The sequence below is a fragment of the Penicillium canescens genome, assembly GCF_028828765.1.
Source record: "Penicillium canescens strain IBT 15451 chromosome Unknown utg000004l_segment0_segment0, whole genome shotgun sequence".
Lineage (NCBI taxonomy): Eukaryota > Fungi > Ascomycota > Eurotiomycetes > Eurotiales > Aspergillaceae > Penicillium > Penicillium canescens.
The window spans coordinates 3,241,732-3,255,679 of record NW_026703966.1 but is presented as its reverse complement, the minus strand read 5'-3'; the positions used below and the strand labels follow the sequence as shown (position 1 = coordinate 3,255,679).

At 49.6% G+C, this 13,948-nt stretch overlaps 8 protein-coding genes across 8 annotated transcripts; 2 read left to right on the top strand and 6 right to left on the bottom strand.

The window, feature by feature from the left end:
- Positions 1–141: 141 nt before the first annotated feature.
- N7446_006602 (uncharacterized protein) lies at positions 142–363 on the bottom strand (the record flags this gene model as incomplete). Its single annotated transcript, XM_058515349.1, is given in 2 exon segments — positions 142–327; positions 346–363. 2 exon segments carry the CDS (start codon positions 361–363, stop codon positions 142–144), a joined length of 204 nt encoding a protein of 67 aa, XP_058372527.1.
- Positions 364–1,811: 1,448 nt separating this feature from the next.
- Positions 1,812–4,213, bottom strand: hxt8 (uncharacterized protein). Its single transcript, XM_058515348.1, has 10 exons — positions 3,790–4,213; positions 3,709–3,736; positions 3,597–3,658; positions 2,921–3,540; positions 2,803–2,864; positions 2,605–2,734; positions 2,415–2,554; positions 2,244–2,357; positions 2,074–2,179; positions 1,812–2,008 (listed from the first exon to the last, which is right to left on the bottom strand). The coding sequence occupies exons 1-10, from the start codon at positions 3,847–3,849 to the stop codon at positions 1,870–1,872; spliced, it is 1,461 nt and encodes a 486-aa protein (XP_058372526.1). The 5' UTR covers positions 3,850–4,213; the 3' UTR covers positions 1,812–1,869.
- A 776-nt stretch (positions 4,214–4,989) lies between these two features.
- Positions 4,990–7,344, bottom strand: N7446_006600 (60S ribosomal eL42 domain-containing protein; the record flags this gene model as incomplete). The annotated part of the gene is made up of 7 exons (XM_058515347.1): positions 4,990–5,198; positions 5,258–5,442; positions 5,510–5,602; positions 6,085–6,259; positions 6,380–6,923; positions 6,972–7,221; positions 7,270–7,344. The coding sequence occupies 7 exons, from the start codon at positions 7,342–7,344 to the stop codon at positions 5,159–5,161; spliced, it is 1,362 nt and encodes a 453-aa protein (XP_058372525.1). The 3' UTR covers positions 4,990–5,158.
- Positions 7,345–7,777: 433 nt separating this feature from the next.
- N7446_006599 (NEDD8 family protein RUB1) lies at positions 7,778–8,757 on the top strand. The gene is made up of 4 exons (XM_058515346.1): positions 7,778–7,944; positions 8,035–8,089; positions 8,232–8,314; positions 8,413–8,757. Exons 1-4 carry the CDS (start codon positions 7,934–7,936, stop codon positions 8,504–8,506), a joined length of 243 nt encoding a protein of 80 aa, XP_058372524.1. The 5' UTR covers positions 7,778–7,933; the 3' UTR covers positions 8,507–8,757.
- Positions 8,758–9,263: 506 nt separating this feature from the next.
- Positions 9,264–9,620, bottom strand: N7446_006598 (uncharacterized protein; the record flags this gene model as incomplete). The annotated part of the gene is made up of 1 exon (XM_058515345.1): positions 9,264–9,620. One exon carries the CDS (start codon positions 9,618–9,620, stop codon positions 9,264–9,266), a length of 357 nt encoding a protein of 118 aa, XP_058372523.1.
- Positions 9,621–9,949: 329 nt separating this feature from the next.
- N7446_006597 (elongin A domain-containing protein) lies at positions 9,950–11,246 on the bottom strand (the record flags this gene model as incomplete). The annotated part of the gene is made up of 3 exons (XM_058515344.1): positions 9,950–10,870; positions 10,931–11,007; positions 11,189–11,246. 3 exons carry the CDS (start codon positions 11,244–11,246, stop codon positions 9,950–9,952), a joined length of 1,056 nt encoding a protein of 351 aa, XP_058372522.1.
- Positions 11,247–11,835: 589 nt separating this feature from the next.
- N7446_006596 (putative tubulin-specific chaperone Rbl2) lies at positions 11,836–12,326 on the top strand (the record flags this gene model as incomplete). Its single annotated transcript, XM_058515343.1, has 3 exons — positions 11,836–12,003; positions 12,086–12,172; positions 12,225–12,326. 3 exons carry the CDS (start codon positions 11,836–11,838, stop codon positions 12,324–12,326), a joined length of 357 nt encoding a protein of 118 aa, XP_058372521.1.
- Positions 12,327–12,465: 139 nt separating this feature from the next.
- On the bottom strand, positions 12,466–13,531 carry N7446_006595 (uncharacterized protein; the record flags this gene model as incomplete). The annotated part of the gene is made up of 2 exons (XM_058515342.1): positions 12,466–13,439; positions 13,495–13,531. 2 exons carry the CDS (start codon positions 13,529–13,531, stop codon positions 12,466–12,468), a joined length of 1,011 nt encoding a protein of 336 aa, XP_058372520.1.
- Between the last annotated feature and the right edge of the window lie 417 nt (positions 13,532–13,948).

Below are 13,948 nucleotides of genomic sequence, written 5' to 3'. Positions count from 1 at the left end.
TGTCAAGTACGGGCCTTGTGCTCTTTGATCAGGAATTCTTTTCAAGGGATCGAGTATGCCGATATGCAGGTTGTTTCATTTTTGCCATTTTCCGTGCCTAGATCGGAAGGTCGTGCAAGGAAGTAAGAGATGATTTCATGTTCAGGAATTGCCGGCTTGCCGTTGCCACTGGGTCCAAGCCACTAGAGGATGCCGATCGGCATCCTTGCGTGACTTGTCATTTGGATTCTCAGCCCAAACCCTGTGGAGGAGCATCTTGACTGTGGATTGGCCACGGCTATTTTCTCCCGACTGAGCCACACCTGCCAGCCATTCCCCCTGGACGCCCTGGCGGCGATAACTTACCGTTGAACAAGCCGACATGTGAGAAAATTCTGACTGAGTTTGCAGGTACCAGTTCCCCGGAGACCTCAGTGGAAATGACGGAAGCCTTGAAATGTTGTTTATTTTTCTATACATCGAACCCATGGGCGGTGAACATCCGGTTCCGTGGTATATATTCTAATAGAGTGAGATCATTCTACTCTATTTTCTTCTTTCTTTAAATCTAACTCAGATCGCCAAAAATTTCCACTGAGGCTCTCAATTCCCACATGGTATGATCGTCAACCCCATTGTGCGAGCTATCGTCTAATTAGCGGGCTCGGACCCCTGTTCCTGGCTGCTGCTGGGATTGCAATAGCCACACATGGAAATATAGACGCGCATCTACTCATTCCAATAAATCTTGTTTAAGTCGTCTAAAGCAATAAATAATAATGTCGGTGAAGTAAACCCCGAAAGAAGCCCGATATCAACTTGTGCGAGCTGATCTGTCAGAAGTCCAAAGTGGCAAACAACCTCCTCCCCGTCCACACACATCTGCACAGAGCAAAGTTTCTGTTCCATGTTCCCGAATATCTTCCTCCCCCACCCACCCCAACCACCGCCAGAGAAAGGGCATATATCAGTTTACTTTTTGCTTTTTGCTTTTCTTCTTGCTTTTTCCCTGAGTGTCCCGTTTCACGTTAAACTTTGTCGTGCATGTTGATCATTGAAAGATCATCCTGTCGCGTGGCGATGGAGGCTTCCGAAAACCATGTATCGGATTTTGGGAGAATTGGGGTGCACGTGGACGGAGTCCTTTCTCTTCTAGAAGACTGAGATCGGCGATGAGCAATCTCAGATCAGTCCAGAGGATTCACCTGGAGTTTACTAGCTCATGTCTCGTCATCGCCCAGACATGTGAATGCTACATGAGCATCAGTAATACGAACGGGAGGCAACGATGATTGGAAACCACTATGAAGACTCCTGTTACAGTTTTACTATGGAGCGTTTAAACTTGGCAGTGGCTTTTGCAAGTATCCGCTATACAGACAAGGATCCACTTATACGAAGAGCACTGTGTCCGTTGACGAAAACAAGATCTTTTATATTCGGCATCCAATGAAGTATCGCACCGGCTATGTAAAAGCCTGATCAGGGTATAGTGCCTCCAATTCGAGATATGCAGGAAAGCCACGCACGCTCCAACAAAGGGGCACGAGCACGGGCAGATAGACATAAGATTTGACATGGAAGGCGTCTCGAAAGCCACCGAACTTCCCCTTATCCGTTGCATTTGTGGGGGATGGCTTTTCAAAGAGAATCTACATGAGTCCATAATATAGAGTTCCGTTGCGCATGCATGGGAAATGGATCCATGGCCATGCACATGCACACTAACATACTGTAGGCTTCGCACCGGAAGTGTTTTCCAATGCTATACCCATTTACTACGCTGGTAGGTTTGTGATTAATAGGTCTCTGAAACTGAAGTAGGAATGTAAACTGCCTAAAAGTTCGTCTCCACTGAGCCCTATGTGAATAAGTTCTAGACGAAACTGCTTAAACTATTACCTCTGTCGATTCCACATGCTTCGTGTCGCCAACCACACTAGCTACACGTTTAAGGCTGTCATCTTGATCGACGACCCGGTCGCCGAATGCTGCTGCCACTTCTTCGAGGGTCTTTCGCTTGGTTTCCCTGTGGATGTTGGGTTAGCGTTGTTCTAGACAGATGGAATAGCATCAGTAGCATCAGTAACATACGGGAAGAAGAAGTAAGCGATGACCAGGAAGAACGAAGAGCATGCCACGAAGACATAGTAGTAGTTCTCGCCGATGTTGGCAAATGCACTGGGTCCTGCCTCGGTGACTGGTTCGGGGTGATGTATTAGCGGTCATTCTTTTCCATACCGTTTAATAAATGTGTGACATACTTGCAACATTGACAATGAAATGAGATGCTGCTGCAAGACCCATAACCTTGCTACGGAGAGCAATGGGTAAGACCTCGGCGCCATACAGCCAGGTAGTACTGTTAAGCATGCCGTCTATTAATCAGGTTAGCAACAATCCCACGCAGAACCAAAGTCAGTCAGTGAGCTTACAGTAGCAAACCACAAACAGGTAGATTCCAAGAATGGCGAATCCCTTTCCGATGTTGTTATCTGTGTGCTGGAATTCCCTCTGCATCACAGCGGCGTAGATTTCTATCAAGACAATGCCGGCCAATCCGGTGATGAGCATCCTTCAGATTGTTAGCATCCACACAAGATACAACCAAAGGAGTATACATACTTTCGGCGACCCCACTGGTCAGTCATATATTTAGTCGTGATTGAGTTAGAGATGAAGGCGACGGTGCCGTAGACTGCGGCTAGAGCGAGAATGGTGTGGGAGCCAATGCCTAGACTTTTGTATAGGATAGCTGAAAAAAGAGTTCGATGTTAGTATGTGTTTCATCTGACACCCAATCCCCAGACTTTCAGAACTCACTCTGATAATACTGAATGACGTTGACACCAGTCAAACTGGTCATAGTCTGCACAGCAATAGACCTATAACCCGAGTTAGTCTCATCTCAAGCAAAAAATAGCAAGAAAGAAGAACCCACACAAGAACCCGATGCCTAAACAACCTAAAGATCTCCCGATAAGAAGTAATCTCCCTCTCCATCTCATACTCAATCTGAGCCTTCATCAACCCAAACTCCTCCTCCATCTCCACCAAACCTACACCCCTCCTTATCCTCGCAAACTCACTCCTCGCAAGATCAATATTCCCAACGCGAATCAACTGCCGCGGCGAATTCGGCATAAAAGTAGCAAGCCCAATAAACAAAATAATACCCCAGGGGATCTGAATGCCCAGCGGCAAACGCCACTGCACATGCCCGTACGGCGCATAACCGCATGCATAGCCAACCCAGTTCGACATCATCGTGCCGAAGGAAATACCACAGCCGGAAATACCACCGATCAGACCACGGTAGCGTGGATCTGAGATCTCGCTTAGGTAGATTGGGACTGTGGCTACTAGCCCGCCGACGGCGTAGCCAGCTAGCACGCGGCCGGCGAGGAACATGCCGATATTCACAGAAGCTGTTTGGATTACTGTGCCGATTGTGACGATTATGCACATTAGTTGCATGAATCGGATGCGGCCGAGTTTATCGCCGATGAAGGTTTGCGTTAGGGCTCCGCAGGCTTCGCCGGCGATGTAGACTGCGACGACCTGGGTTGTGTGTTAGGATTGGGGAATGCTGGATGGTGTGGGCTTGTTGGACGTACAGCTCCTGTTAAGCCCTTTGAGGGCTCTTTCATGTAATCGATCCAGCTTTGGTGGGCGATTGCTTTGGGTCTATTAGTTTTGAGTCCTGGATAAATGGCGATTGGAACTTACTTGTCGTGGCAATGCCGGTATCAAAGCCCTATCCAACACATTAGAATCAACTCTCAATGATAGGAAAAGAGACAACCATACAAACAAGAACGTGCCGATAGCAGCGAAGAACGCAATACCAAGAGCATACCACATAGCCATCTTGGTCAGAATAAGGATGTAAACCCTTCAGTGTCGCTATCCAAGAAAAGTAGCGATGTCAAACGTGCAGAAAACAGCAGCAAACCCACAGCTTATAGAACCCCAGAGTTTACCCCAGATATAGGATGATCTGAGCGACCGCCGGGGTACGTCCGATGAGCCGAGGAAGGGGGCGTCACAGTAGCGAAACAACCTGGAAAGCAGAGGTCGGAGAAGACCCGACAGGAAATGATCTGGGGAAGCGGGGAAGTAAATCTAGTATACGAGTCGAGTCTCCACTCCGTCTTCTCGAGTCATTTGATTGATGTTAGGAAGCCTTTTAGCTTTTGTAACATTGTTATTTGGGGGTTTTCATCCCTATCCCCGGAATGCGTGGGGTTGGATCTACAGAATGGGGGTTTGATAGGGATTCTGCTCACTTCCCGTCCAATCGTTTTATGTCGTGAAATGCTCGGATTGCCACTTTGGGTCACGTCTCGCCTTTCGGTGCTTCTATGTCCGACAAGAATCTGCACTGACCATTCATTGTTTTCACTGGCGGCATGTCTTGATTCAAGCCAAGAAAGAGGTTCTGAGTTTTGCAGGCGAATTGTTGCTTGGTGGCGCTCCAGGACCAGGGTTGTAGAGATCGGGGAGGCACCGATGAGTATTCCAGGTTTCCATCTGTTGGACAGGTTGTTGTCACTTCGTTGATTAGATGTTACTGCATACTGTCCTCTTGTTGAGTGGGCAATAAATTTGAATCTAGGTAACAGTCGGACAAAAATGGATGTCTGTATAATATGTAGGTGGGACTCATTGATGGGGTGATCTTAGAAATCAAACAGACCGATGGAGAAGATGGCTTGAGTTCCAATAGAAGGCAGGCGTAACGGTCCGTCTATATGGACCCTGAGTGCTAAGACAGCGGATCTCCAAAGCAAAGATCCAATTAAACGATGATGTAGAGGAAGAGACACATTCCAGTCCACCGGCTGTGGGCCCAGTCAGGAGCTTGTGAGGACTTGGCTGGGACTGGAACATCCAACCCACATGGTCGGAGCGCTATGATAGAGAACTCTGGGGAGTATGTCAAGGCCCAACGTGGGCATGGCATGACCACAAAGGTGGATACTACGTGCAGCCACTGGCAGCTCTACAGTGAAACAGAATAATCATTCAATAGACTCGTATCCGGTAGTCATAGATGGTGTTTTTGAATAGTTGAATTCCTATTTCATTTTTCCATTGCCAATGTCATAGATGCTCCGCAGCAGCGGAACACGTTGTGCAATGCAGGAAACCCAGAAGCCGAACAAGGAAATCGCACTTAGAAGACAAGAGCAGCACCCTTGGTCTTCTTGTCACCACTGTAGAAAAAGTCACGTCAGCATTGAACAGCCAGTCCAGATCATGGGGATCAACATACCCCAGCTCGAAGTGCTTGCAGCGCTTCAGGGCGAGCTGCTTCTTGGTCTTGCAAGAAGTGCACTCAAGACGCAGAACAACCTTCTTGGTGGTCTTGGCCTTCTTGTGGAAGACGGGCTTGGTCTGACCACCGTAACCACTCTGCTTCCGGTCGTAACGGCGCTTACCCTGGGCGAAGAGGGAGGCCTATTTTCACAAAAGATTCGAATCAGCAAATTGGCTCAGTGTCGGTCGGTGTAGTGAGGGCACGTACCTTGCCAGCCTTGTACTGGGTGACCTTGTGCTGGGTGTGCTTGTGGCAGTCCTTGGACTTGCAGTACGTCCGGCGGGTTTTGGGGATGTTGACCTGTACGGAGATTTCATGAGCATTTGATTCTTTGGTATGATTGTGCGAATGAGAGGATGTCAGGTTCGTGTTCGAAGTCCGATTCGAAATTCGTGCGGTCGCGGAGATATTGGTCGTTCTGATCAAGTCTTGTATTCATCGTAGAGCGGACGTAGTGGGCAGGCAAAAGATTCGAAGAATCAAGTTGCGCACCATTTCAATCGGCTTCTGGATCCCTCGGTCCCATCATGAAATGTTGTTTCGGGGTTTCGCCACCCCTGTTCACTCCAACGTCGACTTCCTGAATCATTCTGCAGAATTCCGGTAAAAAGCAGATGTCTGGGTGGCGGGTGGTGTAGCACTTCGCGATGGTCGTTGGTCTTGACTATTTCGAGCTTGGCCGCACAGTTGGACCGCACAGTTGAATCACGAACAATATCTCCGGTGGGAACTTCGAAGGACTTCGGAACAGAGTATGACATTATCCAGAAGGGTACCCTTACCATTTTGACTGACTTGGCCGGATAGCTGGGTGGTGGTCGTTGGATTGTCGCTTGTCGGAGGAGAGCAAGATCGATTGTTGGGTTGTGGGATTGTGCTCGCTTAGGCCCTATCGGGTGGGCGCTAGCCGCTTTGGGTAAATCGCCAAGTGGTGCTGAGTCATTGTGCCCTTGTTGCCTGAGGCACCCTGACATCATTTTTCAAAGTTTATTGAAGTAGCTCTGTCTACATGCGTCTATGTGTATGTCTTTCTATGGGAAACCCTCTCCAATTGCGACACTGTCTCCTTTCCCGTACCACGTCCGACCTTTCATTAAATCCAGCCCCTTCTCATGCCCAATTACCCATTCTGCATTGAGCGCATTCTCACTCGAGTCAAGCTTCTCATTGATTTGGTCGATCTTGGAAACGAGGTTTGCAGCATACGTCCCAGTTGTCCTCGGGTCCTCTTGCGAACCATCAGTCCGAACAAAACGAGCAATAGTGATATGTGCAGATGGAAGCGTATATCGAGCTGCGATTGAACAGCCAGAACGAGTCACAATATCGTAGAGATCGCGCCGCAGGTGGTGATACGTAAATGTGTCATCTTTTCCACTATACGGGCTAACTTCCTCCTCGCCAGCCGCTGGAAGAAAGCTCAAGGCAATAGCAGAAGTATCAATGCTGACTATCGGCTTGACTAGTCGGGCCCGGTGGGTAAGGGTGTAGTTTATCAGCTCTTGGAGAGACCCACTCTGCTCAAGAGAAGAGCAGATCTCATCAACATCGGATCCTGTCAGTTCAGATCTAATTTCGAGTGTAGTCATGTGCAGGTAATCTGATGGGACAAGCCAGAGGCCTAATGGCTGTTAGTATGCTGCCTGTGGGGGCCCATAACAACCATTACCTGGTCCAGCTAAGGGAGCAACCTCCTGCTGGATATTGTAGACCAAGTCTCGGATATGCTGCGGTGGACGTGCCCAGAAGGCAATATTGTGTCTTGGATCGACGAAGCCTGTCAATCCTCTCTCTGCTTCAAGAACCTGGTGAAGGATTTCGTCGTCTTTCCATTCACGAAATCCGGATTGCAGGAGCTGGTTCCGGAATACGGCATTCCTGTTTGATCTATGAACGGTATAGGCAATTTGCAATTGGTTCTGGTTGCTTGGTTAGTGCTTCGTTGTTGAGGAGTGACTCGGACTTACTGGATCATCATTGAGCTGATCGATTAAACCCTGGAATGGATTTGGAGGCGCAAATGGCACCGATTCGTTGGTCATCTTTTTCAATATTTTGAGTTGACTTTGATTTGATTTGACTGTTGATGCCGAGCTGTTTCAGCGGGGTAGTCGGGGTAGAAAAGTCAGACGGGCGACAACCGAGCGGTCGAAGTATACAGAACAGTAAGTCAATATGGTTATTTTTCAGTCAGGGGAATGGTTAAGGATGAGATTATAGAGATACATGTTTCTTTGACTATCGAGTTTGAATTTATGTTTCCTTACTTGAAGTTTATGGTGGCAGTTAGTAGTATGCGTTAAGATATATATTGCTAGAATCCGGGGAAGCTGTTGCGCAAACAAGGTTTTCCGGAACATCGCTACTAAAATGAGATCATTCTTATGACTACAATAGTAAACTAACACCTCACAAGCCAGATATGATAATTGTACCTAATAATTAATTTGCACGCGAACAATCTCCAATGTGAGGCTCTGACACAATCAGGCCACAAGGCCACAAGCCCCACCAAACCCCCACCGACTCACATCTTCTCTCCGAACTCACCAGCTTGTCCGTACCTCCAACTTAAACCAGCCTCTCCTCTGCATTTCCTCTCCAAACCAAAAAACCACCCACGCTTTCAAAATGTTGATCAAGTACGTTATCTGGCTCTGGGACAAGCCCGTCCCCAATGCGTCATCGCATGACCACCGCAAAGCACCGCGCTAACATTCCATGTTAACCAGAGTCCGCACACTCACAGGCAAGGAGATCGATCTCGATATCGAGCCTGACTACAAGGTACGCCACTTCCCCAGCACGAACGCGTTTCGGCCTCCCGCGCATTGGATCTGTCTCTACCCGCGACTCGGCAGAGCTACAAAAAAATATCTGCACGTTCACCCGTTATTGCGCTTATACTGATGTGAACGGCTTCATGCAGGTCTCCCGGATAAAGGAGCGTGTCGAGGAGCGCGAGGGTATCCCCCCTGTCCAGCAACGACTTATCTTCGGCGGCAAGCAGATGTAAGACACCATACCCGGAGAGTGCAGTTTCACTCTCCTAGTTTCCTTTTGCTCTTCTACTGGGAATTAGAACATGTCTAATACTTGTTTATCTATAGGGCGGATGACAAGACAGCTGCAGAATACAACCTCGAGGGTGGCGCCACACTCCATCTCGTGCTTGCCCTCCGTGGAGGATGTGATGCCCTTTGAACCGTCCTGCATTTCTTTTTAGATACCATACTCTTTTACAGCAATGAGATTACGTTGAGGAAAACTCGTGCATTACACATGGAGCCCTTACCTGGGGTCTATCTTTGACAGATGCAATGCTGATGTTTGCGCTTGACCGGCGATAATTTGCATACTCGGCGTCCTGGATAAGTTTGTTTGGTTAACTATTATCATTGGTTATGCGATGACATCTCAGGTTGGACTTGGCTGCGAGCCTACCTAGGTTCAACCTTTCCCATTTCAAACACGGCCTATGTTGACCCGCTGTAGAGTGGAGAAACGATGGAACCCAGCTTGCAACCGAAGAGATGGAATTTGACGAGCTGAACCCGATCCCCAAGAGTGTAATGAAGTCACAAAATTTCATACTTCACCTAGGCTAGTTTCAAGATGTCTACATTACTGTGTCGTATTTCTACCGTCGATCACTGGCCAATCTTGGAGCCTACCAAGGATAGATGATGGCATCTGATAGCTACGGAGCTTGAGACTAGTGAAGGACGCCACAAGAGAAGATAAACAGAAGACCAGCAAAGAGTAGCATATCAAGCATGTCTGGGAAGAAAAAGGACGAGAAGAGGGCGAGGAGGGAAGAAGGATCGAGCTGAAAGATGCTCGCAGTGGGTCTTTATAGCCATGAATGTGCCTATCTCCGGGGCTGCTCAACTGGCTGAAGAAGAGAGGCAAGCCTAAATATACGACATGCCTAGCCCTTGGTTCTGGTATCTCTATCGACCTAAAGTAAGACAAGTAACCCATGAAGGTAAAATAAGGATCGAATGTGGGAGACATGGTCCTTGTTGGTGTAGTTTGCCTTCTCGAGCTTGTTGTAGTCAAGACCGCTAGATGATTTAATGACTTTGGCAAAATCGTCGGTGACACGGCTAGATGGTCGGTCACTGCAGTACACCATGTATCCTGTGCAGTCAATGAGTCTCCTGATAGTTGGATCAGTACCCATGAAAAGGCAGGGCGTGTCGTGATCATCACCCATGGCGTCAAAAATTTTCCCCTGCATCACCTCGCGAGGGTAGCGTGTGCCATCCTTAGAGCCGTCCCGGAATTCAAGCTGTCTATCGATAGACCTTGGCATGTCCACAAAATCAGGGCTCGCCACGATGGTTCCGATCGTGAATGCGCTTGTTGCGCCCTTAAGGTTCTTATCCGTTAACTTATAGACTATGAAGGAAAGGAGTGAAAAGTAGGTGAGCGTCAAGTGAGGCGAACTTGTCGCCAATCTGATATTCAAGTGAGGTCTACCCGACCTCAGGGAATGAGAACTTATAGCACGAACTCCCACGCTCCCATCACAAATGCATGTCCCCCAGCGCCATAAATATGCAAATAAAATATACATGAAGGCGCGCCCGCGCACCAAAGCAAAACGCCTCAAGATAAATATAAGGACTTGTGATCCTTAGATCATGACACCCGCTTTCGCTTCGCCGGCATGAAGATGCTCGGCTCTTGGCGTCGACGAATGACGCCCTGACGGAGAGCAGGAGGCCCGGATGACGGCGGGCGGGAGGAAGGGGGAGGGTCGTGAGATGGGGCGGGTGCCTTGCCGACAGGCTGAGGAGGAGAGGCAGGTCGCTTGAGATCAGGCTTCGTCGCGGGAGCCTTCTTGGCAGCGGACGACGGAATTGGCTTTCCTGAAGTCAAAGCCCGCAGTCGGTCCTCTCCCCGCAGTCGGTCTTCTCTGACTGGGAGCAAGGGGTGCTTAATGGTCGCAGCGGAAGGTTGGCGGGACCCGATCATGGCAGGGTTGGTCTTCATCTTTGATGCTGGTGCATGCTCGGGGCGGCGGTGCTCTTCGACCAGGGATTGGGGGGCACGGGTGACTTGCGAAGCCCGATTGTTAAGCTTGTTGCTGGGGATGGATAGCGCGTTGTTGCGCTTCTGTGGCGCAAAGATGCCCTTTTTCTTGGGGAACCCTTCTCTAGGAAGTCTTGGAACGTTGAAGACCCAGCCGGCCATGGGTGTCTTTGGGTTGGGCTCGTAGACGGTCTCAACACCACCCATCTTGCGGTCCCAGGAGGCATAGCGTTGTTTCGTGGTGGGTCGTGCTCCGGCCATGCGTGCGCTCTTGCCTTGGTCAAGAATCTTGGGGGTGAGACGGGCGCGCTGGTTGGAGATTCCGTCGAGGGCCATCTTCATTCTCTCGGCATCCGCCTCGAGAGATCGCTCGACCTGTGCACCGAGATCGCAGTACACCTGATACCAATCGTTGGAATCCTCAGGCAGTTCGTACTGGTCCCAACTTGGGATGTCGCGCTTTATGAACTCGAGCCATAGTTCTTTGTCGTGTTCAGCGAACTGGGGGGATGCGAGCTCGAGGGCATGCTAAGAGACAAAGAGAGTGTTAGCAAACATTGCGCGCAAGAGCAAGGGGGAATGACATACAAGCTTCTGAGGGTTGTCGACTTTGATGAGGATGGGACGTGCGAGGGCGTATGGAAGGCTGCCCAAATTATCGAGAACTAGACGGTCCATAAGTGAAGAGGTCAGCAAAAAATTGCTTTGTACTGAAAGTCCGCCCAAAATGGGACCAAAGCGACTGAGGCTTAGCAACAGCCAAAGCACAGACAGTGACATAGCCACAACTGAGATCAGACCAAATGCGTCCAACATGCGGATGATTGTCTCCTTATAATAACATACCCTTAACATGACGAATCGCCATGGCGGTAGCCAGCCGGAGGAGAGATGGGGCTGGCATTGCTTATGACGGAAGAGGACTCGACCGAAATGAGCGATACAGCAAGGGTGGCATAGGAAATGTCGTAATAGAACGCAAATGAGACAAAAATGGAGCAGCAGAAAAAAGTAAATGAAGATGCGAATATGTGAAGATGTGAAGATGAGAAAGCGAGGATGACCCGCAGGTCTCTAATAGCGGATGATCCCCTCGTGGCTGTTTATTGGCTGCCCTTTCTATACACAATATCGATTCTCTATTCTGTTTCTGTTGTTCATTTTCTATTCATCTGATGTTCTATAGGAAATAAGCTGTATTGTCCAATCCAAGTCCAACTACGTCAGTCAATGTTAGGATGAATCACCCTCAGATCCTATTGTCGAGCCATTTGGGCGCTGTACTCGATTTTGATTGGCTGAGAGTAAAAAAGCTCCCCAAAGCAGACCACTCACAGACCTCCAAAATAATAATATTGCTTTATTCTCATCCAATCATTCTGCCATTTTAGCTGTCACGTGCACAGCAAACAACACAAACATTACCCCCCATAGCATCATCGAGGGGCATTATCAAACATCCGCTGGATCTCCAATTCAGTTCAAAATCGAAAATGGCCCCTCGCTCACAGCTAGAGATTGTCACATCCTCCGTGCTCCGCCTGGTCAAGGAGGAGGCCTCCTACCATAAGGAGCTTCAGCAGCAGACCGAGCGTGTGAAGAAGCTCGAGGCCGAAACTGGTGGCGATGACGAGAACCGCGAGTTTACTCTTAAGCAGGAGGTATGTACCTCGAGCATGGATTTTAACTGCCTTACTGTTACTGCTTATGCCAATTGAATCCCGGATGCTAACATCAATCCAGCGTGCGGCACTCGAGGAGACTAGGAAGGTCTTACCCAGCTTGAAGCAGCAGATTGTCCAGACTGTCTCCAACCTGCAAGCTTTGATCGTAAGTACCAGACTGACTGCTACTCCATCGGCATCTATTAACCGCTCTATAGACTGAGGAGGGCAAGAAGGGCCTCGATAGTAACGTCGAGCACATCACTGCCGCCAAAGAAGCCATTGCCAAAGCTAAGACGGCCGAGCGAGAGATCTCGTAAAGGAAATGCCTACACGAATTACCAAAACAAAATACCCAGATGAAAGCTTCTAAATATCAATGATTGTAAATTAAAACATGCTCAACGCCCCGGCCCACCCAAACTCCTTGCTAGTAATGTATATGCAGAACAAAATGCACTAGGTGGTATCCATCTTCTCATTGTACATGTCATCAGGGAGTTCCTCTCCCTCCTCGAGTTCCGATAGCTGGCCCTCAGAGTCTGCAGAGACCTCGCCTTCATCAATCATGTCGGCATCGTCGGCCCCATCACCCTGTGCACTGATGACCTGTCGTAGAGGCGACGCAGCACCTGTAGTACCAGCCTTGTCAATCTGCAGGGCAGATGGCCGACCACCTTCATCCTGGCTGTTCTGCGATGGGGTCAAGGCATCACTGTCCGGGCCGGGGGTATTCGCATTGCTGGTTTTGCCCTTAGACGTGAGATCGCCCTCGTCGTTATCCTCGCCCTCTTGCATACCTTCCCGGCGTTCGACCTCCTCCTTCTCATCGCGGATCAGGCGGCGGAGCTGCATGCCCTCCTCGACAATACGACCGAACTGCTCGCGTCGCTCAGCCCACGTCTTGGCGTAATCCTTGCTCTCCTTTTCCAGGTCTGAGATCTCCACCCGCAACTTCTGAAGGTTCGACTGCTGGTCTTCGCGCGGCTTGAGCAGGCGGTTACTTGTAATCTTATCCGCCAGCTCATCGTAGGTCTTCCGCAGAGAAAGGAGTCTTTGTGCCTCTTCAAGCTGACTCCGGAGGTCGGCGGTGCTCTCCCGGACAGATTGCATTGTCGACAAGATCTGGACCCGCTCGGTGGCGTAGCGCTCGCGTTCATGCTCGTTGCTGGTCAAGAGGAACTGGACGCGCGCAATGCTGCCCTCGAAGGCGGCAAAGTCGAGTGAGACATCCTCGCGGAAGTGGCGCCATTCATCGAGCTTTTTCTGTTTTTCCGTTTCGATGGTCGGGTCGGCGTCGGCGTCTTCGGGCGGAGGAGTGAGAGGGAGCGAGGCTTGCGTTACAATGAGGGATTCGGGGTTTAGGAGGCGCTTCGAGATGCGCTTGAATGGTTTTTCTTCGACATTCAAGAGGCGCGACTTGTGGAGGGCATCTGCGATCGGAAATGTTAGCTTTGAGCTGAGAGGACAAGCTGGAGGAGACTGGACCTTCTTCTGGCTGACCCAGAAGGCCGTAGGAAGCCATTTTGGAGATCTAATTGTATTTAATCTCAAGAAGCTCACAATCGAAAATCTAGAAGGTAAAAAGACCGCGGTCGTTCTACGCGGCTTCAAGTGTCGATCGTGCAGGGAGATGAAAAGTGAAGGCGAGCGGTCTGGCACTTTTTGACTCCGCCTTCTATTGATCTGATTGTTGCGATTTCCCAACGATCGACTTTCACTCCGCAGGCAATTGTTCTTTGTTTTATAATTCGGTCTTGTCTAGGGCCCTTAGCGGCTGGCTGATGCTCAAACCGCGAATACGCAGATTGATCGGGTGCGTGCTTGGGATCACGCCGTTCTCCGCATTTCACCTTCCACCTTGTTAAGCTCGACCGAAGCCACAACCAGTGCTCCATGACCTAATGGGGCTTGTCGCTCAGTCTGCGACTGCGGTACCAGT